Source organism: Pygocentrus nattereri, chromosome 7 (assembly GCF_015220715.1).
Source record: "Pygocentrus nattereri isolate fPygNat1 chromosome 7, fPygNat1.pri, whole genome shotgun sequence".
NCBI lineage: Eukaryota > Metazoa > Chordata > Actinopteri > Characiformes > Serrasalmidae > Pygocentrus > Pygocentrus nattereri.
This window is the reverse complement of record NC_051217.1, coordinates 18,330,648-18,356,683: the sequence shown is the minus strand read 5'-3', so window position 1 is coordinate 18,356,683 and position 26,036 is coordinate 18,330,648. Positions and strand designations below refer to the sequence as shown.

Here is a 26,036-nt window from a genome sequence, read left to right as displayed (position 1 = left end):
TTAAAAGATGGTTCTTCAAGGGTTCTTTAATTAAGAAAATGCTTCTGTGTAGAACCATGAACACACAGAACACTGCATGATTAAGGGTTTTTTTGCATTATGAAAGTGTTCTTCAAACTGTTGCTATTACATTATGACCTTGTAAACAAATTAACCTCTTTTTTCATATATTATATATTTTTACATGTCATGTTGTATTATGAATTCTGAATTGTGATATCAATGATATTCATCAGGTTACTCACTGTAACGGTGCTAAGAATAGACTATTCATTACCTTCCCTGTAGTATGCAGGCTGTCTCTGCTCAGAAGGCTGGGGCTGAAATTGATACATGAAGTCTCGGGGCAGGGGCGGCAGAGGCTGGCGGTGCAGGCCGAGATCTATCTCCCCCTCCAGGAGGCCATGAGGATAGTGGGTGGCTGCAGCATAGTAGGGGTTCTGGAGCCTCATGATGACAGAGAGCGGGATGGGCCTGTGCTGACGGAGCTGAGGTGTGGAGGGAGGGATGGAGATGCGGGTAATGATGGGTTGAGGGGCATAAGGTGACTGTGTAGGTGAGGGATGGTCAGGTGGCACACAGATGCGGGTGTTTCTAGGCAATGAGCACTGAGTTGGTTGGAGATGACGGAGCAAAGGGTCCTAGAGAAAGGAAAAAGAGGAGTAGAGAGAGGTTCAATTAGACCTGCATTCTAAGGATATGTTCACACTTGACAGGCTTGTTGTTTCAATTAGAATGTACTCTGGTGTGATTACTCTGCTAGCAGTGTTTCTTGACCAGAAAAAAAAATAAAATAAAAAAATAAAATAATATATATATATATATATATATATATATATATATATATATATATATATATATATATATATATATATATATATATATACACACACACACACACACACACACACATACATACATACACACACACAGTATCTCATAAAAGTGAGTACACCCCTCACATTTCTGCAAATATTTTTATATCTTTTCATGGGACAACACTTTAGAAATGAAACTTGGATTTAACTTAATTTTTCAGTGTGCAGCTTGTATAGCAGTGCAGATTTACTGTCCTCTGAAAAGAACTCAACACACAGCCATTAATGTCTCAATTGCTGGCAACACAAGTGAGTCCACCTCACAGTGAACATGTCCAAATTGTGCTCAAAAGTGTCAATGTTTTGTGTGACCACCATTATTATCTAGCACTGCCTTAACTCTCTTGGGCATGGAATTCACCAGAGCTGCACAGGCTATGACATCACGGAGCTGGTGGATGTTAGACACCTCACACTCCTCCTTGCACTTGAGGATGTCCCACAGGTGCTCAATTGGGTTTAGGTCTGGAGACATACTTGGCCAGTCCATCACCTTTACCTTTAGCAAGGCAGTTGTCATCTTGCAGGTGTGTTTGGGGTCATTATTATGTTGGAAAACTGCCATGCGGAATAGTTTCTGAAGAGAAGGGATCATGCTCTGCTTCAGAATGTCACAGTACATGATGGAATTCATGTTTCCCTCAATGAACTGCAGCTCCCCAGTGCTGGCAGCACTCATGAATCTCCAGACCATGATGCTACCACCATGCTTGAAAGTAGGCAAGAGATAGTTGTCGTCGTTCTCCTCATCAGGGCTACACCGCACATGCTGGACACCATCTACCATCCAGAAATCCATATTCTTGGACTGCTAGAGTTCAGCAAACTGTTTGTGGGCTTTGTTTATTGTCCCTCTTAACAACCATGAAATTGTTTCAAGCAGCCGACACTTTCACTATTGAGCCGCTGCGGCTCAAACTGGTTGAACGTATCTTTACTGACTAATGCAGGTGAGCGAAGAAAACAAATGCTGCTTTTAATCACGGTTTCCTTGTTCATTACCATTAAATTATTTGCTATTTGTTAGATCTGTTATTTATTCGTTTTTTACATTTCACTGTAGTTGCATTTAATATTTTTTAAGCTTTATTTCTTTTTACCGATGCCTGAAATTTCAGTGCATTCCAAATGTGAACTCTGGTGCGGTCTGATTAAAGTACAAATGCATTATGGACATTTTACTGAATCACCTAATCGAATAATTACTAATTGTAATTAAGTGATTACACACAAACTGTTAAGTAATCAAAATGGAATGCACAGAAAACTAGCCTTCTTCAGATCCCCAGACTTAGAGGAGTCATTAAACAAGGCAAAAGCACACAGAGAAGGAGAGAAGAGAAGCAAAACAATGGTGTTCTGTTACTGAATAAACTTGAATCACACTTCACACTGGCAGGCTAACTTGAATTGGCTTCCACTTTTAAGCTAATCGGGGGAAAACGTGCCGTTATGCTGTTCTGTTGGATCCTAAACAAACATGCTTGTAAACACACCTTTCTGGATGAAGAGGGTGAGTCCAGGTTGGACTCTCTCCAGTTGCTGTTAGGTACAGACGGCCGGATCCACTCGTTCTCTGGAAGGGAGGAGATGTGAGAGAACAATTTTACCCTCTGCTGCCTTATCCCTGGCCTTGGTGAGTCAGAGCTTATCATATGCTCTGTTTATCTCAGGCAGGGTCAAAAGTACAGCATAGTATAGTACAGTTTAGTATTGATAGGAGAATCATCTGCTGTAAACTCACTGTCATATGTGTGGTGCGTTTTTTTCTCATATGAAACGTCCAGGTCTGTTTCATTCCACTTAGAAGGACTCTTCTGCCTCTGCATGGCCTCATCTGAAAGAAAAAGAAAGAGAGACTGATTTAGAGAGGCACTGAAGAAGAGATAAAGCCTTAGTCAGTTTTGCGAAGCTGTAATATCTAGCGGACAATAATGGTTACTAAAAAATGTTGCTGCTTTATTTTATTGTCTGTAAATGTAAATTATATATATATATCAATTTAATTGTATTATATTTGATGGGTTAGACAATTACAGAAATAATCATTAGGGATGTGGGAAGCAGAGATGCTGAGGACAGTGCAGCACCCATAGATTTCAGGACTGTTTAACGGTGACTGCTAAAAATATTATACAAAAAATTAAATAAATGACTGTACATTATGTAAGACTGTGGAGATTTGGAGACCTCTTTGGCAGAAAAGTGTAATTGCGCAAGAACATTCTATAATGCTTCACACCCCTGGGTGGATGAATCTGATGATTGTGAGGGCATTGAAAAAGTTATCAAAGAGAACTCAGGTAAATCTTAGTAAGGATTTAGTGTGGATTTAGGGTGCGTTTATACATATAGTTCTGTTCTCTTTGTCCAGGCTAAAAGAGAAAATCATACATTGCTGCATTTTAGTTCCGGCTTGCTTATTGTTCATACTGACATATTTAACAATGAACCAAAAGGCGTCAACAAAAATCATATTACTAAAAGGTCACAACTAATTGGGAAGATTTTATGACTTGCAATAAGACAATGTCCAGTAAACTTTCTGAATCATGTTCTCTGTTCTAGCTGAGTGTGTTGGTTCTATTTATGTTGTTCTTTCTGTCTTGTGTTCCCACTGTTTTGCATGATGCAAAGCAGCTTGAAATCCCTGTAACAGCCTTGAGTGGCTAACTGCTTTCACAGAACAGAGAAACCTCAGGACCTTCATGCATTATATAATTTATGTGTGCAGTCAAATGTGTATATTGAGTATTTTGTGATGACGTCAAATGAGCCTCATTTTAAAACCAAAACTATTTGTTCTATAATTACAGATTCAGAGCTTAAAAGCACAGGCACATATCAAAACTGCATCAAAAACAAAAAGCCTTTTCCTCAAACCAAAGAGATTCTGTAGAATGGAGATGACAGTACTTCTAATAAACCACACCAGAGTTCACTCTGAAATGAACCTAGACCCAACTGCTCAGGGGGTCTCGGTCTGCTTATTTGGTGTGTGCCAGAGTTCGGACGGCTCTAATGAACCACACTAATGAATCCATCACACTAGAGTTTGTTTTAATCAAACCAAACCTGCCCAGGCTGAACACACCCTAATTGAATTATCTACTATCATCACCATATCTTCATCAGTATAGTGCTCCCTTACTTGCCACTATACACCCTTTAACTTCAGACTCATACTTTGCACAATGTAAAGTTTACAGGTACGACTGTGTGTGTGTGTGTGTGTGAGTGTGTGAGAGAGAGTGAGAGAGAGAGAGATATTGTAGGAATGCATGTTTTATTTTATCTTTATTTTATTTTTTTGTATTTCATCTTATTGTATTTTATTTTACTCACTACATGTAAATGTTTGATACTGTGCTCTGTGAGCTCCTGTAACCAAACCCAAATTCCTTGTATGTGTAAGCATACTTGGTCAATGAAGCTTGATTCTAATTCTTTCCATTTTAACATAAAACCACGTTTACATTCGTTTGAGGTTAGTAAAGTCCTGTGTGTGCTTGTTTTAAGATGGACTTTGCAGTTGTTCAACATAAGCAGTAGCTATGCGCTGTTTAAGTTAATGCTGCATTGTCATTACGGTGAGCCGAACTGTTTCCCTTGCCGAGTGCTGGCTCATTTGCAGAAGCGAATGTTGTTCTACCTCCTCCTCATTTGTATTTAAGTGTGTCTTGGTTTTGGGTGTGACCCATTTGGTTACCACACCACATATCAACAATCTGTTCACCATTCAGCTCATTTGCATATAATTTGTCCAGAACGAGAGAGAGAGATGAGTGAGCAGGGTGAGCATTAGCGGTTTCATGTTGCATATTGTTGTTTTTCACCAGTTTATGGCTTATAATGACATTCAAATTCAAATAAGAAAATTTTTTAATTACTTAATTTCCTTCTCTGTTTCTGGTTGCTGCCCTACAGGTTTGCTCTTTATCTGACCGGTATGCATTTACACCAACCTGAAGGTTTGAAGGGTATGAAGTTCCTTGGCAGCGTGCTTGCAGCTGGTTGACTTAAAGGACTGGGAGAGGCAACGTGGTCAATCCTTGGAGACCTTCGCCCTGTGCTGGATGATTCATATCCAGCCACTGGACTGGCTGGGTATTGCAGCATACTCGGAGCTGACTGGTGGTCATATTTTTGACTGGGCATAGGATTGAGCTCAGAGTAGCTGAAGGATCCGCTCATACTCCGCTCATGTGATCTCACAGGGGTAGGTGAGGCCCGCCGTTGGGTGAGTGGGGACAGGTTAGGAGGTGTCAGGTGCCCATGGACTCTGTGGGACTGGGCAGAGGTGTATGGGTAGGCCTGGGTAGTCTGAGCGCTGGGGGAGAAGGATGGGTTCCTGCCGCTGGTGAAGGTGGAATCCACTGAGCGAGTGCTGGGCTCTGTAGACCTTGTTGTAGTTGAGGTCTGGGGTAGAGACATGGTGGATCTACTGCTCATAGTGACAGAGGAGCCAGACATGTTGCCCCCAACACTGCTGCTGCTGCTGCTGCTGCTGGCACTGCTGATGTTGGTGGTGAACTGGGGTTTGGAGCTGATGGTGGCCTGGGGTTTGGAGCTGATGGTGGCCTGTGGTTTGGAGCTGATGGTGGCCTGAGGTTTGGAGCTGATGCTCTACCATTATAGAGTAAAATAAAATTGTTACATTAACATATAAAGTTACGAATGTAAAAGAACAAAGAAAATATGATACTGGTGACAGAGCCCAAGAGAATACAGATGAACTGGAATCATTATAAGCATATCATTCGCTGTCATAGAAAAACCTCATCAATGATGGCTGCCGGAACAATGGGGCAAGTAGGCATTTCACAGACAGCTGGGGACATTGCCTTACCAAAGGACTGTATTTATCAAAATTGTGTGTGGTAAATTCTAACTTCACAAAACACAAACTTCAACAGTTTTCTAGTCTGGCAGACGTGCATGCACATTTGAGCGTAATATTTTAACAGCCTGACAAATGCCTGATTTGCAGTTAAATAATCAAAGTGACTATCAATAATATCAATATCAGCAAAATCAGCAAAATAACAATGATACTAATACTAAGAACTTTGCACACAGCAACACTTGCACTAAAGTGGATGCACTTATTTTTTCTGTACACACTGATCTATAGTATTATTATTTCTGAAGCAGCCAGTGTCTTGGGAAAATTGTGCAGTATGATAATCAGATCAATCTACCACCTGAAAAAAGCTATACCATTTTGTTCATTTTCAATTTTCACGTTTTTTTTCCCTTTTCTTCAATCTTGTGATTTAGACATTGAGGCTTTGTAACCTTTGGTTAACGGGGGTTGGGGTGGGTAGGGCTGGTGTAGAGCAATTATATGTATAAGAGGGCAAATTGGGACATGTCCATTGCAAATGTAAATGAGATACCCATGAGTGGGCCCTTATTTCCACACACTAAAGAAACTTCAGTTTTCTCAAGATTTTTCCATGATGAGTCCTTTAACGTTTTATATACTTCATTTATTGCATCCCATTAAACAAGGCAAATTATGCTGTCTTTGTAATGAAACATGCAGATGGTCAGTCTAATATAATGACAATATCCATAGTATGGTCATATAAGCATATTGTGACACAGTTCATAGCAAAAATGAGTTTGTATGCACTTAATATTCTGATCATAATCAGATTTTGGTAGTTATTTGATTATTCAAATGTCATGTAAACAGCATACTCAGCATAAATCTTATTAAGAGAATGAATGATGAAGAAAGCTGGATTTTAGCTCAGTCATCGGCTCAGTCTGTATGTGTAGACCAGCGTTTAACACAGAACTCACGAGATGGCAACAGAAAACTTTTGCAGTGATGTTGAAACCAACTACATACTTAACAAAATGAAGAAATGTATGAAAAAATGTCTCATAGATGATATACATTTATATTTTCCACTAAAGTGACTCAATGTTTAAAAAAAAAAGCAGCAAACTCAAAGAATAAAATGTTTGTGTCATGTCTTCTTCTGTGAGTTTACTGACAGGTTCCAACCTGTTGAATGGACTACTGACAAAATCTGATTTTCTGCAGTTATCAGATAATTAAGGGCATGTAAACACAATCAGTGATACCGTTTCTTGCGCTCACCCCTATATAATTACATCCCATTCAATATTAATCACACTTTAAAATGGTCATTAAAAAATAGAAAAATGTATAAATCATTTATTGTCGGTGCACTGTACCAATAAAATTGCAGGTCAAAAATAGGCTGATCTATCTTTTGGGCTCCAGTGTTCTGACAAATGCAATTAACAAATTCACAGAACAGCACAGAACAGAACATGGAGTGGGTGACTCTGAATGAGTGAGGCCTGTGGTACCTGTGCTGAAGAGCTCTGGGGAGGAGCAGAAATCTCCTGGAAGAGAGAGTTAAACTCACGAGACAGCTCATCTGCTGTGGCTAAGGATGCATTCAGGTCATCACTGATGGTCTGGACTGTGGACAGACACAGAGAAAGACACACAGAGGGCATGAGTGTAAACAGCTATTAAATTCTTAACGGGAAGTAAAGTCATGTCAGTTCAAGCCTAGTCTGAAACCATGTGACTTCAACTGAGTTAATAAAAAGAAAATTCTCTGCAACAGTTATTAGTAAATTTGCTGCAACAGGTTTATGATGTCTTAAGGGCAAATACAGCAGATTGTGTTTGATACTCACACAGCATGCTGCTGCCGAAGTTGTCTTGAGAGCTCATGTCGTTGGGCTTCTATTCAGACACGTACAATAGAACTTCTCACTTATTCAGTGCACTTTCTGGATGGTGTAAAGAGAAGACACATCAAAGTCAGCTGTGATCACACAACATGAACAAAAGATTAGTATTAAACTGCCAGTATTGTACTGCTACATATATATGATTGTGACATGCCTTATACAACCCCTGGCAAAAAGTATGGAATCACCAGTCTGGGATGAGCACTCATTCAGACATTTTATTCTGTAGAACAAACTCAGATCAAAAACATGATGCAATAATAAGGTCATTCCAAAGTGCAACTTGTTGGCTTTCAGAAACACTAAAAGAAATAAAAAAAAACATTGTGGAAACAAAGTAAACGTTACTTTTATTGAGCAAGCACGGGAAAAAAATATGAAATCACTCAATTCTGAGGAAAAAAATATGGAATCACTCAAATTGGAGATAGAAAATAAGGACACACCCAGTCAGTTTCCTTTCCCTAAATGGACACCTGCCTCAGATTAGATCTGCTCGTTAGTCTGCAGTTAAAAACACCTGCAGTCATGACACCTTGGAGAGCTGCTGGACGAAGTGGAGTGGCAAGAACCATGGCTCCAACAAGAGAAATGTCTCTTGAAACAAAAGAGAGGATTGTGAAACTTCTTGAAGAAGGTAACTCTTCACGCATGGTTGCTAAAGATGTGGGCTGTTCACAGTCAGCTGTATCCAAGATATGGACCAAATACAAACAGCATGGAATGGTTGTTAAAGCCAAGTGTACTGGTAGACCAAGAAAGACCTCAAAGCGTCAAGACAAAGAACTTAAGGCCATTTGTCTTGAAAACCGAAAAAGTACAACTAAACAGATGAAGCATAAATGGGAGGAAGCTGGAGTCAATGTATGTGACCGAACCGTAAGAAATTGCCTAAAGGAAATGGGATTTCAATACAGCAAAGCTAAAAGAAAACCATCATTGACACCTAAACAGAAAAGTACAAGACTGCAATGGGCTAAGGAGAGGCAATCATGGACTGTGGATGACTGGATGAAAGTTATCTTCAGTGATGAGTCAAGAATCTGCATTGGACAAGGCGATGATGCTGGAACTTTTGTTTGGTGCCGTTCCAGTGAGATTTATGAAGGGGACTGCCTGAAGAAAACAACCAAATTTCCACAGTCCTTGATGATATGGAGCTGCATGTCAGGCAAAGGCACTGGGGAGATGACTGTGGTTAATTCTTCTATCAATGCACAAGTTTACATTGACATTTTGGACAGTTTTCTCATCCTTTCAATTGAACAGATGTTTGGAGATGGTCCACAAGAAGGCTCCGACCTGCAAAGCTGATCTGGCAACTGCTATCAAAGAGAGTTGGCACCAAATTGATGAAGAGTACTGTTTGTCACTCAAGTCCATGCCTCAGAGACTGCAAGCCGTTATAAAAGCCAAAGGTGGTGCAACTAAATACTAGTGATGTATTTTAAATGTTCTTTTGTTTATCTGTTTTTCATGATTCCATATTTTTTTCCTCAGAATTGAGTGATTCCATATTTTTTCCCCGTGCTTGCTCAATAAAAGTAACGTTTACTTTGTTTCCACAATGTTTTTTTTTTATTTCTTTTAGTGTTTCTGAAAGCCAACAAGTTGCACTTTGGAATGACCTTATTATTGCATCATGTTTTTGATCTGAGTTTGTTCTACAGAATAAAATGTCTGAAATGTCTCATCCCAGACTGGTGATTCCATACTTTTTGCCAGGGGTTGTATGAGGGTTAGGTGATCTGATCATATTTAATTGTTATTGTGATGGACAATAGGCATTTCTGAGCATATTGCAGATATCATCCGTACTTAAAGAACACCAACTGAATGATAAATTGCAAACAGAGCATAATTAGTTGTGTCTAATTCACTAATTTAGTGCAGTGCATAATGTAAAATGTTGCATAATAATCACCATATTTAGAGTTTAATGGTTTTTAAATGTGACACTACTGACACATTTTGCCTGTAGCCTGTAGCATTTTGTAGCATATTATCGTGTGCCGCAAAAATGTCTGTAAGCATCATGATATAGTATTTTGTCAATATTGCCTACTCCTACCTTATTTTATTAAACCAATCAGTTAAAAAATGGTAAAAAGGCTAGGCTGGTGATTGGTTAAAAGGTTCATTTGCATATTGTAGCTTTCTGAAATATCAGTATCGCAAAGGTTGCGATAAACAATTGGCAAACAATGTATTGTGCAGCCCTAACTCACAGGCATGTCAGACAATCTCGCATGAGAGTTAAAAATACAGTAGAATCTATAACAAAATAAAGTACACCAGCATAAAGAATGAAACTCAAGCATGAACCTCAATTTGGATCTCAAATTTCAATATTTCTTATAATACATGACTTTTTGCTGGGGAGCAAATTTCTATGAATTCTTTTTTACTTCTGCTTTCGTCAATTAAACCTAATAGTAGGTCTATGTGTGCGTCTTTCATTAAATACTTACTGTGTCAAGAACTACAGTTCGGCAGTTCTAACTACTGCACACTGAACATTTCATCAAAATCCCCAGCTCGTTATACTGTCAAGCTATCATTTGAAGACTGTACTGTGGTATGAGAACCTCAGTGGCACTCTGCTATTACTGTCTTCGGAAAAATTTCTGACAGTACTAATCTTTCAGCTGTTCTACCTGAAAGGCAGCAAGAGCCGCATTACTACTTGCACCAAGTGTGACATGAAGGAACCTCCCTTGGTATGGGCAGTTGTATTAGCATGTACACACTGCATACTGACTTTTACTGGGCTGTTTCTGTATACTGACTGCTACAGGTGCAATATTGATTAAGCTCACTTTTGCAGACAGTCATAGACATGGTGATATGATTAGAGGTAAAAATAGACACACTGTGATTGAAAACTGCTGTGAATGCTGATTCAGATAATTATTAGTGTGAGGTGCTACTCTACACTAGTAGCATGACGCATTGACGAACCTTGAGTAAGGTTTGCGAATGTCAGCTATGCGAAATATGCTGCATCTTAGCAGCAAAGTAGGCTATTAGTGATTTTGTAAAAGATAGACTGGTGTCAAAACGAAGTCAAAACATATGGAAATGGTTTAGAAATTAGTAATGTCAAGTGGAAAAGGTATAACTATTTAAGATTAAGATTAAACGATCCTTATTAGTCCCACGACAGGGAAGTTTCGCCTCCGCATTTAAACCACCCATGAAGCACCACATACACACTAGTGAGCACAAACACACTAGGGGACAGCTAGCACACTTGCCCGGAGCGGTGTGCAGCCCTATCCATGGCACCTGGGGAGCAGCTGGGGTTTAGGTGTCTTGCTCAAGGACACCTCAGTCATGTACTGTTGGCGCTGGGGATCGAAGTGGCAACCTTCCAGTCACAGGGCCAGTTCCCTAACCTCCAGCCCATGACTGGCCCCAAATATTTAGGTTTTTTATTTTGTATCCATTTTAAAATAGATGAAAGAGAGTTTGGTGACCGTGTGTGCTGGACTGGTTCAGATTTATAGTATACCCACTTTTTTCTTAGAACTATACCACTATAAATTGAGAAGGTCTGGCTCACAATCCATGCTCCAATTCATCCCAAAGGAATTCAGGGAGGTTGAGGTCAGGACTCTATGCAGGCCACTGGAGTTCCTTCACACCAAACTCATCAAACCATGTATTTATGGAGCTCAATTTGTGCACAGGGGCACAGTCATGCTGGAACAGATAAAAGGTTCTTCCTTTTGCTACAATGCTGCATTGTAAACAGCTCCAGGCCATTATCCCTCTTCCACCAAACTTTGCTGTTGGCACTGTGCATTCTGGTCGGTAGTGTTCTCTTGGCATCCGCCAAACCCAGAATCATCCACCAGACTGCCAGATAGTAAGGCATGATTAAAGAACACATTTCCACTGCTCCAGAGTCCAGTGGCAGCATGCTTTACACCACTGCAGTCAGCACTTCGCATTCATGTGCAGCTGCTTGGAAATGGAGACCCATTTCATGAAGCTCCTCATACATACTTCCAGTGCTGACGTTGCTTCCACAGGCAGTTTCAAACTCTGAAGTGTGTGATGCAGCTCCCACCATTGAGGCCATTTTTACAGGCTACTCTGTAGCGCTGCCCTGTGAGTTTGTAAGGTCTATTGCTTTGTGAATGAACTGTTGCTGATCCTTGTGGCAGAGGTGGCATCTTGCGACCATGCCATTTAAACTTCACTGAGTTCTTCAGTGCAAACCATTCTAAAGCCAATGTCTGTGGAGATTACATGGCTATATGCTTGATTTTATACACCTGTTAGTAATGGATATGGCTGAAACACCTGAACTGAATAATCAGGAGGTGTGTCTCTATACTATGCCCAGATAGTGCAGTACAGCCTGTAGCTGATGATTAATTGCCCTATATATAATAACTGCTTCAAAAGTAATCAGACTGGTTTACTAGCTATCTTTCCTAGCCATCTTTGTGGTTTATATTATGTTGTACTGAATGGATCATACGTCAGTGAAAAGATGTACTGCACTACATTCAAATGGCTGCGGTAAGCAGAGTTTAAATGTTTTCCAGTGAGAAAATATGAACAAAATACATGTGTTCCGCAACATTAGCTACCTAGTTGACAGAAACAAACATTACTAAATGTCATCCAGTTAAATGAAGTCTCGGTGAATGCATGACCTACTTTCTTTTCACATTTCACACTCTGCTTATTGTGATAACAGGACTGTGAAATTTTTTATATATATATACACACACACACACACACACACACACATATTATTATTATAAACGTATATGTACCCATCTTTAATGCAACTTGCCTTTTGGGAGATGCAACATTTTCTCATGATAGTCACAACTCAAACAACCGCTGCAGCATCAGTGTCACTGGACCAAAGTGAAGTGAAGTCAGGTGTGTCTACAGGTCTTAGTGTAAACTGAAGGCTGCACTTAAACATAACATACCAAACCATATACATTAGTTAAGACAGGCTACAGTTTCAATAGGAGGGAAGAAAAAGCCCGACTGGCATTTCGCTCCAGTGTGTGTGAAACAGCTTTATGGGCAGCTTTATTACCTCAACATAGTTTCAGCTCCTTTCTCCTTTCAGGACCTCTTTGACTGTCCCATAATTCTCTGAGCCCAGAGCTGGTGTTGAAACTACCACTGCATCAACTTCGCAACCATCTCCTCTCTCTTGTTGTGCTCTCTCTCTATCTCTCTATCGCTCTTTTTCTCACCGTCTCTCTCTGTCTCTCTTTCTGTCTCTCTCTCTGTCTCTCGTGTCCCCTAACCCTTTTTTTCCCATTTTATTCTCTCTTGCTCTTCCTGTCTCTGTGTATCTCTCTTTCTATCTTTCTGTTTTTCACTGTCCTCTGCTCTTTCTTTCTCGGTTTCTTTCTCTCTACCCTTACCTCTTTCTCTTTTCTTTGTCATTCTCTCTCACTCCTTCTTTCTCTATTCTGTCCCTTAACCCTTTCTCTTCCTCATAATTCTCTTTTTCTTCTTAGTCTCTTATTTTTATCCATTATGTCTTTTTCTTCTTCCTATCTCTCTTTCTCCTCACTTTTTTGTCTCTGCATTTCTCTCTCCCCTTTCTATTTCTTTCTTTCTCTCTGTTTCTGACTTGTTCTCTCTCTATTCCTCTCCCCAAACTCTTTCTCTTCTTCCCATCTTTTCTCTCTTGGTCACTCTTTCTTTATCTCAGTCTCTCTCTCTTTCTCTTTCCCAGTACCTCATTTTCTTCTCCCCGTCATTTGCTCTCTCTGCCTCACTCAGGGCATGACTGCACTTTCAAAAGCCAGCTCAGGCATCCACTCATTTTGTGGTTTCAGAAACAGTAAAGCGTTCGAGTTTAAACAGGCCTCTGCCATCCCGCTTCGCCCCCGAACCGCTCACACCCACAGAGGCATTGAGGCACACACATGGTGCATGAACACACTGCCATGGCATGACATCACTCCAGTGTTCTAATGTTTCATCAGCCACTCTCTCAGCAAACACCATCTAACTGCAATCCACAAAGTACCTGCTTTTCTCTCTACAGCCTCAGGTACTGACGCACTAACCCTCTCTGACTGACAGTGCTGTTTTATTCTATGGCAGTGAATCCTGCTTTACTGGCTGAGTGATGTACTGGACAGGTCGAAGCCAAGGCCCGAGGGGCAGGTAGTCACAATCCGCAACACCTGCAGAAGCAACCAACTGAGTCAACCAACAGTATGAGACTGTTAGCTGTTAGACTCACACCAACTGCCGTGAGTCTGCTATGAGCTGTAATACAGCTGTTCTCTGCACTTCAAGACAGTGACATCAGCTGTTTACTTACACTTTCCGAACAAATTAAGAGCAATAAAAGACATGCTTTACGTATCCATCAAACTGACTTATAGTGACATTAGTTTTAGCTTGTAAATGAAAAATGTATTTCTCAGTTTTCCATTTTTGATTTAATGCATGTTACAACGTGTGCACCTTTGGCTTCCGTGACTTCTCCATCCCTCCCTTTCTCTCCCTCCCAAACTGGGGCCTGCATGTTTCATAAACATGAACCCCAGTTCCCCAATGTATTTTTCTAGCTGTTTAATGGTCAATTAGTCCTCTCTAATTCTACCTCCGTTCTTTTACCAAAACAGCGATTATCGCCTTTCATACATCAACAATGGGTTACTAGTCCGTCACTGGCGACCTCTGATTACATCGCCCTATTGCCCAGGCCTAATACTTATACTTACATTTTGCAAAAAACTCCTTTAGATGGAAACATAGTTACTGATACTCACAGGCAGATTTACATTGATACATAATACACTTCATCTCCCAGAGTGCTTGGGGAGACCACGTGACGGATCATGCGCTCTCCGACTCCATCTTAGGAGAAGACTTCAACCGCCAAGATTCTCAGACTGATCACGTGGTTTCCCCTTGCACCTATCAGCGATCACAGTCGCCTGATTACTGATCTCTTGCACCTGAGATGCACTACAAAATTTAAGCTGAGATTTGTGTTGGAATCTTCACGAGGTATTGTTCTATGCAGTTACTGAGCGTTCTTCTCCTATCGTGTTTTCCGTGTCTCGACCCTTTGCCTAGTGTGACCCATTTCTGTTTTGCCCTAAAGTATTTTTGCCTTCTTGGACTACTTTGTGTTTTGAGTCTCTGGACTGGACTCTTGACTATGAATTGTGTTTTTTCCTTTTTGGATCCTTTTGGCTCTCTTGGTTATTAAATTCTCCTCATATTACCCGGAAGCGTCTGCTATTCTGTTCGCACGTTACAGAACATCAGACTGCTAGATGGGAGTTCTAACGCCATGTCCACAAGCTTTACACATTAAAAAAAGGGTAATTCAGTATTACATGTCTTTGGAAAACAATGAAGCATCATCATCATCTTTAGTCCAGGGTTGAGATAACAGTTGGGAGAGCAGAGAATCCCAGATGACCCTGTCCCCTGCAAATTCTCAGCTCATTCTGGGGGACCCCCGAGCCGCTCCCAGGCCAACTTGGAGATGTAATCCCTCCAGTGGGTCCTAGGACGACCCTGGGGTCTCGTCCCAGTAAGCCGTGCCTGGTAAACCCCCAACCAGGAATCGGCCAGGGGGCATCCTGATCAGATGCCCATACCACCACAACTGGCTCCTCTCAATGCAGAGGAGTAGTGGGTCTACTCTGAGCTCCACTGGAGTGGGAATGCCATCCTTTTCTGGTACATGGTATGAAGTATTGTATTTTCATTATTTTACTTTTACTTTCAAATATTTAATTTTTATCTTGCAGGTCATTTAAAATTAAATGAGTCCTGTATATTTTACAATGTTCTTTCCTAATGTGGTGATTATCATTTTTGAGCAAGCAACATCATTACAATAATTCAAACACACACACACACACACACACACACACACACACACACACACACACACACACACACCTTCTAAGCTGCTTCTCCGTCTGGGCCATGGGGGGTGCTGGAGCGAATCTCAGCTGTCATTGTGTCTGTCTGCCTTGCAATGGATTGGCGACCTGTCCAGGGTGTATCCTGCCTTTCGCCCATTCACTCAGACACACACACCAAGGGGCAATTTAGCATGTCCAAACGGCCTGACTGCATGTCTTTGGAATGTGGGAGGAAACCGGAGAACCCGGAGGAAACCCACGCAGACACGGGGAGAACATGCAAACTCCACAAAGAGTGAACCATTGTTGCCCGACCGGGGACTCACAAATAAAACAGCTAATTCTAAATAAAATAACTTTCTTTGTATTTTTCAGTTTTGGCCAAGTACTACCTGAATGTTGGTTTTGATTGAGTGTTCTTCCTTTTGGTGCATCACCCATATAATAACATATGAATATAAAGGACATATAAAAAGGGACTAGTCTGTGGAGCCTGTTTCCTCAAAGCAGAAGCTGAGTAATCAGTTGTACTCTTCACTTCTTGCTTTAAAGTCTTACGACAGTTTCATGAATCAGGTTAATAATCAGAGTAAGCTGTACGTTATTCTAGGTGCTCAAATCTGTGCTCTGTGCAACATTCATGAATAACAATGAATTATCTTTTGTTTTTTTAATGACAGGATGTATCCGTCAGTCATTTCTTAACCACAGTTTCTTCCAAGATGACGTCGTGATTTCACTGAGATGGTGAGCACTGAGTGACAATGTTTGGCAATATGAGGAGAGATTTCAACATTTTGATGATTATTGTTCAATATAAACAGACCATACAACCAGGAACATGCACAGACAAACCATGGAGGTTGGAGACTGGAGCCACTTTAGTTTTGGCCTCTGTACCAGTGTCCTTACGTACAGTAACTACTATACGGTCTACAGAGTAGGAGTTTGCTTTACACCGAGTTTGCTTTACATTTTATATGACAAACCCTAATCTTAAACTTTTTTCACTTTTTATCGCTTCAGACTCTAGACTCTAGTCTATTACTGATATTTTGTTTTATTACTATTCTTAGTATTGTTATTAATAACTCTTAAAGTGCATCCGCCAAGACTTCTAGTAACATCATGATGTGTCCAGACTGCAGACACATTGATATGATACTGTATCGATACAATATATTTTTTAATACAGCCTTGTGTTCATATGTTTCAGTTTTCAACATAATTTAAAAGCGTCTGTTGTCCTTTACATTGCTTGTAAATTTAATGAAGCAAGGCCCAAAAGAAAAGGGCCACAAGGACTTGAAAAAAGTCTGGTTCCATTGATTCCATTACATTAAAAGTAAAGTATGTTTTTTCCTTCTCCTGTAAAGTTATCATTCTGGAGATATGAGGTTTAGGTCAGACAGCAGCGCTATGTTAATACGTACATAAACTCCATTTTAATCCACTTAATTTTAACCAGCTGCCATTGATCAAGGGATACCACAGGTTGAAAAATGTGTGTGTGTGTGTGTGTGTGTGTGTGTGTGTGTGTGAGTGTGAGAGAGAGAAGCAGGAAGACCGTTTTGTTCCATTAGCAGCGCCGGTCGCGTGGGCTCTGGTTATTTCAATTGCAAAAGCACTGTTGGAAGGGAGCTTCAAACTGCAGAGGGAGTACTGAACAATGGTTTATTACTTCACAGGAAGCTGCAGGAAAGTTTACCCATCAGTCACTGCAGGTCTCTTGAAGATGCGGGTTTGATTATGATGTAGGTCAAATAAAACTATCAACTGCAGTTCCCTTAACCGATATCCAGTGCTGAAGTGCTTAGGGAACATAACAGTACTGCTTAGAGATCCTGTGGAATGGAGTGCAGCTAATGGTTATGCTAGCCTGGGGTGACAGAATGTAACTGCTGCACCACTGAAGGTGTAACAGAAGAAAATCAAACAAGAAGCTGGTGAAAAACAAGCTGACTTCAGCTGTTGAAAGAGTTGAAGGCATGAAAAAAGATTAAAAGGGTGTGGCTGCTCTGTTTCTGCTTGACAGGTGGGAAAAAATTAACTTATTCTTGCTGTTTCATAGTCAAAATGTCAGTAGCAATTGCAGTGGCAATTTGCTAACCCACAGTCTAACTAACATTAGGTAATATTGTATCATGGCATTTGTCCGTACAACAATTGTGTTTTATGGCCAAGAAGATCCCAAAAAAAGTGTTGTTTGCCTTCTGCATCTATAAATGTAGCATCCAGCCCCACCCTTAATCAGTATCAGTTAATGGCCAGTCGGTGTTGGCCCCAAAAACACTGATCATTGATCACTGGTCCATTTCTAAAGACAACTCATGAAAGCATATGACGTCTTCCATGACATGTGTATGGCAAAGTGTCACCCCATATCAGTACATCCAACAACAAAGGCAGCATGGAGCTCCTTTTATACAGTGATGGGAAACACATGCTGATCCATTTCCCTATGACCAGCATGGACATGCACGCACACTACCTACTCTGAGGGCAGATTTTAATGAGAAGGGACAAAGACAAATACTCAATGTATTGCATGCAAGACATTATAAAAAACAGGGTTGAAAAGACCTGCAAGTGTTAACATGGCTGCCAGCTGACAGTGTGTAAATGTGTGCTGTTGATTACATTCCATTCTATGCCACACCGAGTTGAGTCAGGCCTGACGCCATTATCTATATTTGACTAGTGCAACATCAAGATTATCTAGAGTCACAGACACACTGAGTCACAGGTCATTCAGTCAAACCGGTACTCCATAAAAACTCCCTTCAATACAATCCACATCACTCCTTCATCCATATTCCTTTCTTCTTTTTATCCTCTCTGTGATGTTGGCTCATATTTCACCATGAGTTATTCTCTACAGCTCGGACCACAACACACACCCCTGATTACCAATGCAGCAGGTATTCATCGTTAGAGAGGCGCAGCCTGATTGCCAGTTCAGTTAAATTCAGCTCACTGCCAATTAGTGCTGTGTGGCCCCAAAAATATTTGGATACTTGTGCCATACTTAAAAGGTCAAAGTGTTAGGAGACAAAACGTCAAATCAAGTGGGATTTATTTTAAAGAGGATTCCACATTTTCCCACTAATTTGCATAGTTGCACAATCTGCATAATTACATCGATTACATGTAAACAAAGTGATTCAGAGTGGTTTCATTTAAAATGTGCCATTCTAGTGAAAGCCAGCATTGCTCACAGCGGTTGGTACAGGAATTATGAAGAAATTTTGAATTCTAGTTTAGGCTGATCATTCGAAGACGTTTCGAAACGCAGCTGGTGACTTTCAGATCGTACTCAAACAGTTTCTTCTGCAGGTTTTACATCTACAATGTCTTTGTACACTTCTGAGTTCACGATCCATTCAATGAACACAATCTCACCAAAAGCCTTGTTTTACAAATTGACCAAATTCATGCATTTTATGAAAAAACCTAAAGAATATCATTAAAGTTTAGAGACGGTTAAAGTGTCCAAACACACAACACATTCTCCATCAGTCTGAAAAACCATTTCACCAGGCAAAGTTCCCTTTTAAACACTAAAGAACGTTTGAAGAGACCAACTGTTAGAGTTTTACTCATACAAGCGGAGATATCATTTCATACCAAGATACAGTATATTTGCAAAATAGAGCAATATTAAATATAATCCATACTGCTCAGGATTATTTCTAATTCAGCCCAAATGTAGGGCCCACAGCAGGTAAATATAGTAAGGGGTGGGCAATACAACACTATTTTATCATTATCGCAATCAATTATGTGACTTTTCTGAGCATATCATGAATTTCGCCAGTACTTAAAAACCACTGACTACCATGTTTCAATACAAGGTGAGCATAATTAGGCCCGTTTAACTGGATTTAGCGCGGTGCAGTAGGTAAAACACCATTATTATCACTATAGTAATTTTAAATGTAGCACTACATGTTCCATTTTGTCTGTGTGTCTTATTAAACCTCAGAAAAACTAATTCTTGTGACGCACATTGTGTAATATGAAAATGTCGAAGTATGGTATTTATGATATATTTTGGCATATCTCCCACACCTAATTATTACTCTGTTTCCTTCTGTTAAAAAGGAGCTGGTTTATTGTATGTTTGCTGTGGAAATCAGGGAGGATTAAATGATTAAGATGATGCGGTCATGTAGTGACAGATGTTATTCAGAACAGCATTCTTCAGACAGTCTCCCTCCCTGTCTCTGTCACTTTCTCGATCACTCACTCTCTTTCTCCCCAACCCTAATTATTCAGAGCAGTTCCTAGGAAGGCTTTCGATCTTCCGAACACTTTTTCTCAGGGTCATCTCTTGCTACTCCCACACTTGTGTACCGCAAACCACTTCCTCTGCTTCTCTTAGGCACTATTTGAACAGTCTTGGTTTGTTAAATCCCACTACAGTTCCTCTCACCAAGTAGCCAGGAAATGTTCATAATCCCACCAATATTACGCTGTTACTAGTGCTGTTGTTATATAACAACATGTGACACTACACAATACTATAATTTAGCTGTATTCAAACCAGATTAGGTTTACCTGGAGAGATACTACAGTTTAATTGAATACTAACAAGATCTGTGATTGAATTTGCAGCAGTTTTTACAGTCTAGCAGAAAAAATTGTGGAGTGATTTTAATCCAGAAAGAATCCACAATATGCATTATGAATATAATGTTTCTGTAGCTTCTACAATCTCACAAGAAAAACTGGAGTGATTTTACTCGAGAATGAATCTGCAGTGTGTGTAGTTTTACAGTCTGACAGTAATAACTGGGGAGTGATTTTACTCCAGTATGAATCTGCAGTGTGTGTAGTTTTACAGTCTGACAGTAATAACTGGGGAGTGATTTTACTCCAGTATGAATCTGCAGTGTGTGTAGTTTTACAGTCTGACAGTAATAATTGTGGAGTGATTTTAATCCAGTATGAATCTAAAGTATGTGTGTAGATTTACAGTCTGACAGTAATAATTGTGGAGTGATTTTAACACAGTATGTATCTGCAGTGTGTAGTTTTACAGTCTGACAGTAATAACTGGGGAGTGATTTTAATCCAGTATGAATCTCATGTTAAGAACATAACACCTGCCAACAGCAACAGTTATGCACTGTGTTGTATTTTTATATACTTGTGGAAACTACATGGATTCTGAATCAAGCAGCTAGTTAAATCTCTAACAAGTTATAATACAAAACAATAACAACTCATTAAACCAAACCAGTTCCAGAGGTGCTAAAATTCCAATGCCACATGGAAAGTTGGGACTGACACTGATTCAGCTTCGTAAAGAGAGCTCAAACAAACAGGAGGGTGTTTAAAGTGGTTAAATAATAACACAATGATTTTCATTTGAAACACTGAGGTCAGCCTCTTCCTGACTGATAGTGACACAGATACTCTACAGTCTGATGCTCTTGGTAATCTCCCCACGTTTGGAAGGCTGTGTTCTCTCTTTAACACTCTGTTATAATAACACATGATCCCATCGAGCTCTATGCAGCAATGTGAAAACTTGACCTTGATTCATTGATGGAACATAACTGCACTGACAATGATCTTAAAACCTAAATAGTCTTGTGAGAAAAAAAAATAAATATCACATTTACCCACAGTTCCCCTCCAGTTGCTCCAGTGAAACTAAAGAAGCAAAATCGAGCACAAAACATGTTTTGCAAAGAAATGTAAATAAAAATAAATAACTAAAACTGTGATTGTATGCCAGTATATCACTTGTAGGTGATATGTTTGGCATCAGTAACGCGGTAAGAGTTAGACAAATTGGCCTTGGTCCCCACATTCCAGTTACACAATAAGTAAACAGACATGAGGTGAAATGTTTTGTTCATGAATTCCTGCTGAGACCCAGTTATATTAAGTCAATTTAGAGTCTGATGTGTTCATATGCAATGTGTTTGTGCTTCATAATATACATTGGTGTGCCAAAGTTTGGGCGCCCCTGCTCATACTACATGATTTGTTTGTGAAAATTAATGTTAAAACAGCTTCTACATCACACTTTATTAGCTAAATTTAACAAATTAGACAAAAGATAAAACATAGAATGTTGGCACATTTTATCTTTCATGTTTGACTTTTTTATATGCCAAGCTCAAAAAATAAACATAATTCTTGCAGTAAAATGAGCAGAAAAAAATATTTAAGGTAACTTATTTAATGTGTTAACTTATTTTCACTCATTTTTACAAAATCAACAAACATCTAACTTGACTGGGGGTCAAACTTTTGCATATGTCTGTACAAACCACGTGTGTCAGGCTCCAGACCAACACACTGCAGACTTCAACACACTGCCTCATTAAACACGCCTGATTCAGCTCATCAGCTAAATAGCAAGGCCTTCATGAACTGAATTCAAAGGTTAGATGAGGGTAAACGCTGATCGCCACAGCACTTTGGCCCGGAAGGTCCCCAGTTTGACATGCTTGGTATAAAGTGATCCATTTTGGGATGTGGCTGGCGAAACACACATCCCAGATCAAAGCAGTTCACTGGGTTATTTTCAGCAAAGCAAAGTTCCACTTAACTCGAGTGGTCACATCACTGTTCCTGGTACTGAGGCCTGAGGTCCTGGATGTGTGTGTCTTTGGCAGATACCGGGATTCATTTGGCCAAGATTAGTTTGTGTTCCATGTATGTTTAGGCCATCTACATAAAGGTCCATATTCCTAGCTTTTATTGTATTTTGAATATATTTTCATTTATTTATCATTTATGTGGATTTTTGTATTTAAAAAAAAAAAAACATGATTCATTTCTACATGACCATTTCCAAATTTCTCTTTTTCCTAGAAAACAGGCTATTATTGTTTCTGTACCTTTAAGCCTTGTGCATGTAAATGATTTCTGCTTTGACTGGCTGTTCTTTATTGTGCCACATTCAAAAAGAAAAAGAAAAAAAGAAAAAACAAAACTCCTTTATTTATGGGCCCTTTAAGGCAGATGAGGGCTTGTTATGGTGTCTCAAATACTAGACGAAACTAAAAAACACTAAAGCAATGTCCAGTAGACGTGAAATTGGTCTCCAACTGTTGGATTTCTCAAAATAGCCAGCCTGTGTCTTAATAATAGTCTCAAACACAAGGTATTATTTGGACACGTTTGAGCAAGGAAATCACCCAAAACTAGTCTTCCCACTTTTAACTGATCTAACCTTCAGGGTGAAATGCTCTCCATCTGGCGTGACCATTTCAGTGACAGTTACAAAACGTCTATTTTCAGTTCACTCATTCATGCCCAGGATCAACCAGCAGGTCCAGACTTCTATTCCTCACTCCTACAACTTAAGAAAAATTTGGTGTGCATTGTCTGCCTGGTAATTAGGCCTGTGGCAAATATTTGACGATATTCATTAAATGTGATAATAAAAAAGTGACATTTTTGTGATTAATTTTGTAATTGTTAAATGAACTTAACAATTATAATATTTGCAGTAATAATAATAATAATAATAATAATAATAACAACAACAATATTTATTGTGATTGTTATTAAAAGAAAAATTACTCACATTTTAAGTTCAAATTAAACCAAATTTTTAAATTTGAGACTGAAATTCATTCACTGTCTAAGTAAAATGTGCCTGGAGCTTTTCTTAATCTTATAGAATATTCAAATAATTGAGATAACATGCAAATAATATTTGAAAATGAAAATATTTGATGGTTGCAGCCCTACATATAGTTACTTAATTAGGATGCTTAGGGTCTAATATATTCTGGAAATGAAGGGGTTAAATATTAAGTAATTTAAAGTATAGATGTTTATACATTAATAATTCTATTGATTTTTTAAGCAATTTTCACATTCACATCCAACTGTTCTTTAACAACTCACTTTTGATAATCACTGATGTCAAACTTTTGAGAATAATCATTATTTTGAGATACAAAGGCTACAATTTGAGAAAATAAGTTATTATTTCAAGTTAAAAAAATCTGACATACTGCTGCCATTTTTCTCTCTTCTACAAGGAGGTACAGATGGACCAATCAGTGTTTTAGAGGCCGATACTGACTGCCAAACGCCTTTCAGTATGATCAGCTGATACCATTTAAGGGTGGGCCGGACAGTTAAAGTCCATTCATGGTACGATTTTTTCAGACGAAATTAAAAGATGTTATTCCTGTGTTAACCAGTGTTTGCAACTGGCTCTGTTTGTTTATCTGGAGTCATATGACATAGATACAATGCACAAAAATGTTACTTAACTTAAAATCTACTTCTCCAAAGGCTTTTAATGAAACACATGGATATTCAATGTTCTGCAGTGTTTCCTGACATGTTCAGAAAAGCTTATCATGATGTAACTTATTGTGATACCAATATTGTCATATTTTCCACTTCTAGCCCAGATAATCATTAAAGAAAAATAGATTTCAGACGCGTGACCGCAAACTCTGGGAAGTGTATGTGAAAAAGGCCTGAGACAAAAGACACAAACAGCGGGTGACCCGAGTTCAGACGTAGCATAAGAGGTTTGGAATCTGTAAAGAGCCACACCAGGACAGAGCACTTATTCATCACTAGGTGAAAGAGAAAAGGAAGAGGGTGGGGGTTCAGTGGCAGGATAAAAGCAGGAGGGATGGAAATAAATATCCAGGGATTGAACATCAGCCAAGATTTTTGTAACAGTTACGACAGTTTCACTATGATTCAGCAGGACTTGCTGGTAGAGCCCACCTCAAAACAGGCTGAGCTTTCGACATTTATCACCTTGAGGGCTTTAAAAAGTGTAAAAACTTGTGAACTTTCAACCACAGAGGCAAACATGACAGGTGTGGCAAGTGTTCAGTGTTGATGTTGATAAAGTGAAAATCTTCCAGGACTTCCACTCTCGACATCACTGTTTTCTAGTTACTCACTAAGTATCTAAGGCTTCCCACCAGGCCGCTCCTAGAGTGAGTATAACCCGAAAAACTTCTGGTGGTTACGCCTGCTCAAACATTTATGCTTCTATAATTAACTGTCAGTTAGATTCACACGTGCACAAACAGATTTTTGACCACCCTTAAGCTTCATAACTACTCCTAAGAGGCCATTTCTGCCAATTTATCTACTCTCTGACATTAATAACGGACTTCTCAGCGCTATCGATATATCATCGATCTCAGGACAAAACCTTGAATCTTCATTTTTGTCAATTTCCTTTTTTTAACATAATTTCAAAAGACCAGCTGCTTTTTTCATTGTGTCCAAGTTTCTTGATGAATGGCTTAACAGACATGATTCAAAATGAACTGAAATCAAATGTTTTGTCCCACTCTTTTTGTCCTCTTTGAATATTGTGTTTTGCAAACAAGTTATTATAATAAATGTGTGGTTCTATGGAAACGTACATTTTTTAAGTGTAGTATCATACACTTAAAAAGATTTTAGTTTAAATTTTAGGGTTACAATTTGTTTATATTTTTTAAATCTAAATATGAAGTTACTTTAACAGTTATACCTTCTTGAGCCTCAATTTAGCAATATTGGTATCTAAATCAGTCATACTGAATTCCAAGCACCACAGATTTGCTTGTCCTCAGAGTCATGTGTGAAGGCTGAGTGCCATATTTTGAGGTAAAAAAAAACTTTTCTGCTATATTAACTGCAATAATCTATAGATGACAATGAAATACATTATTTCAATTACATAAAGAAAACAAATGGCAAATAAATATTATATATAATGAAAGTTATTGTCCCCAGCAGTCATGTCACTGCTGTTACTGCGTAACAAAAGAACTTATTTTAAAGTTAAAAATGTTTTTTTTTTTTAAATCACACTGATGACATTTCTTGACTACCTTTTACCTTTTATTTTCTGAATAAAATCTATGAAGGAGTCTCATTTAGCTCATGATTTCATATGAAGCTCTTAGTTGACATCACTGGTGTGACCTACTTTATCCACAGGTAATTGTGAAAAAATAGAATACAAATGCATTAAATTACACATTTTAGTGGATATTCCACGATGGACAACGTGGTTTGATGCTCTGTAGCAGCCGTTTTGTAAAATGCAGTTTTCATTAAAAATGTACCTTTCTCATGTGTAACACCAATGGTGATCAGTAACACCAGTGACTTCTATGGACAGATTAAAAAAAGTGGACGTTTCTGTAGAATGACCCAAATTATAATGTAAATAATGAACTTGCAGTGTCAGCCTGTCAGTGACAGAACAGCACATCCTTCTCACAATCAAACTCCGACCACACAAATTATTTAGACTTTCTGATTAGTTTTTATTTTTGTAGTCATCATCGTTATCCAGTTATTACTGTCAAAATCACCACTGGCAATTCATCATATTCTCATATTAAAAACTCAAAAACGAATGGTAAAAATGAATGGGATTTTCAAAAAACTGATGCCATCACATCCTTTTTGCTAAACAAAACCATTTCAAACCATTTACGCTTTACCCTACATGAATGTTGCAGCATTTAAATTAGGAGGATGTTAAGGAGTCTAAATATGTATTTTTACT

The 26,036-nt window shown here is 39.1% G+C and overlaps 1 protein-coding gene across 2 annotated transcripts in view; it reads right to left on the bottom strand.

Moving 5' to 3' along the window:
- The window catches only part of ppp1r13l (protein phosphatase 1, regulatory subunit 13 like), a 44,239-nt gene that overhangs the window by 9,395 nt on the left and 8,808 nt on the right, over positions 1-26,036 (bottom strand). The window contains exons 1-7 of one of the 2 annotated variants that reach the window (XM_017698954.2): positions 15,552-15,579; positions 7,569-7,664; positions 7,230-7,345; positions 4,844-5,504; positions 2,623-2,715; positions 2,375-2,454; positions 278-641 (exon numbers count right to left, since the gene is read on the bottom strand). In XM_017698954.2, the coding sequence (XP_017554443.1) occupies positions 278-641; positions 2,375-2,454; positions 2,623-2,715; positions 4,844-5,504; positions 7,230-7,345; positions 7,569-7,605 (1,351 nt within the window). In that variant the 5' untranslated portion in view covers positions 7,606-7,664; positions 15,552-15,579. Of the gene's footprint in view, positions 1-277; positions 642-2,374; positions 2,455-2,622; positions 2,716-4,843; positions 5,505-7,229; positions 7,346-7,568; positions 7,665-15,551; positions 15,580-26,036 lie in introns of those variants that run through there. The other variant, XM_017698862.2, reaches the window with a different exon arrangement.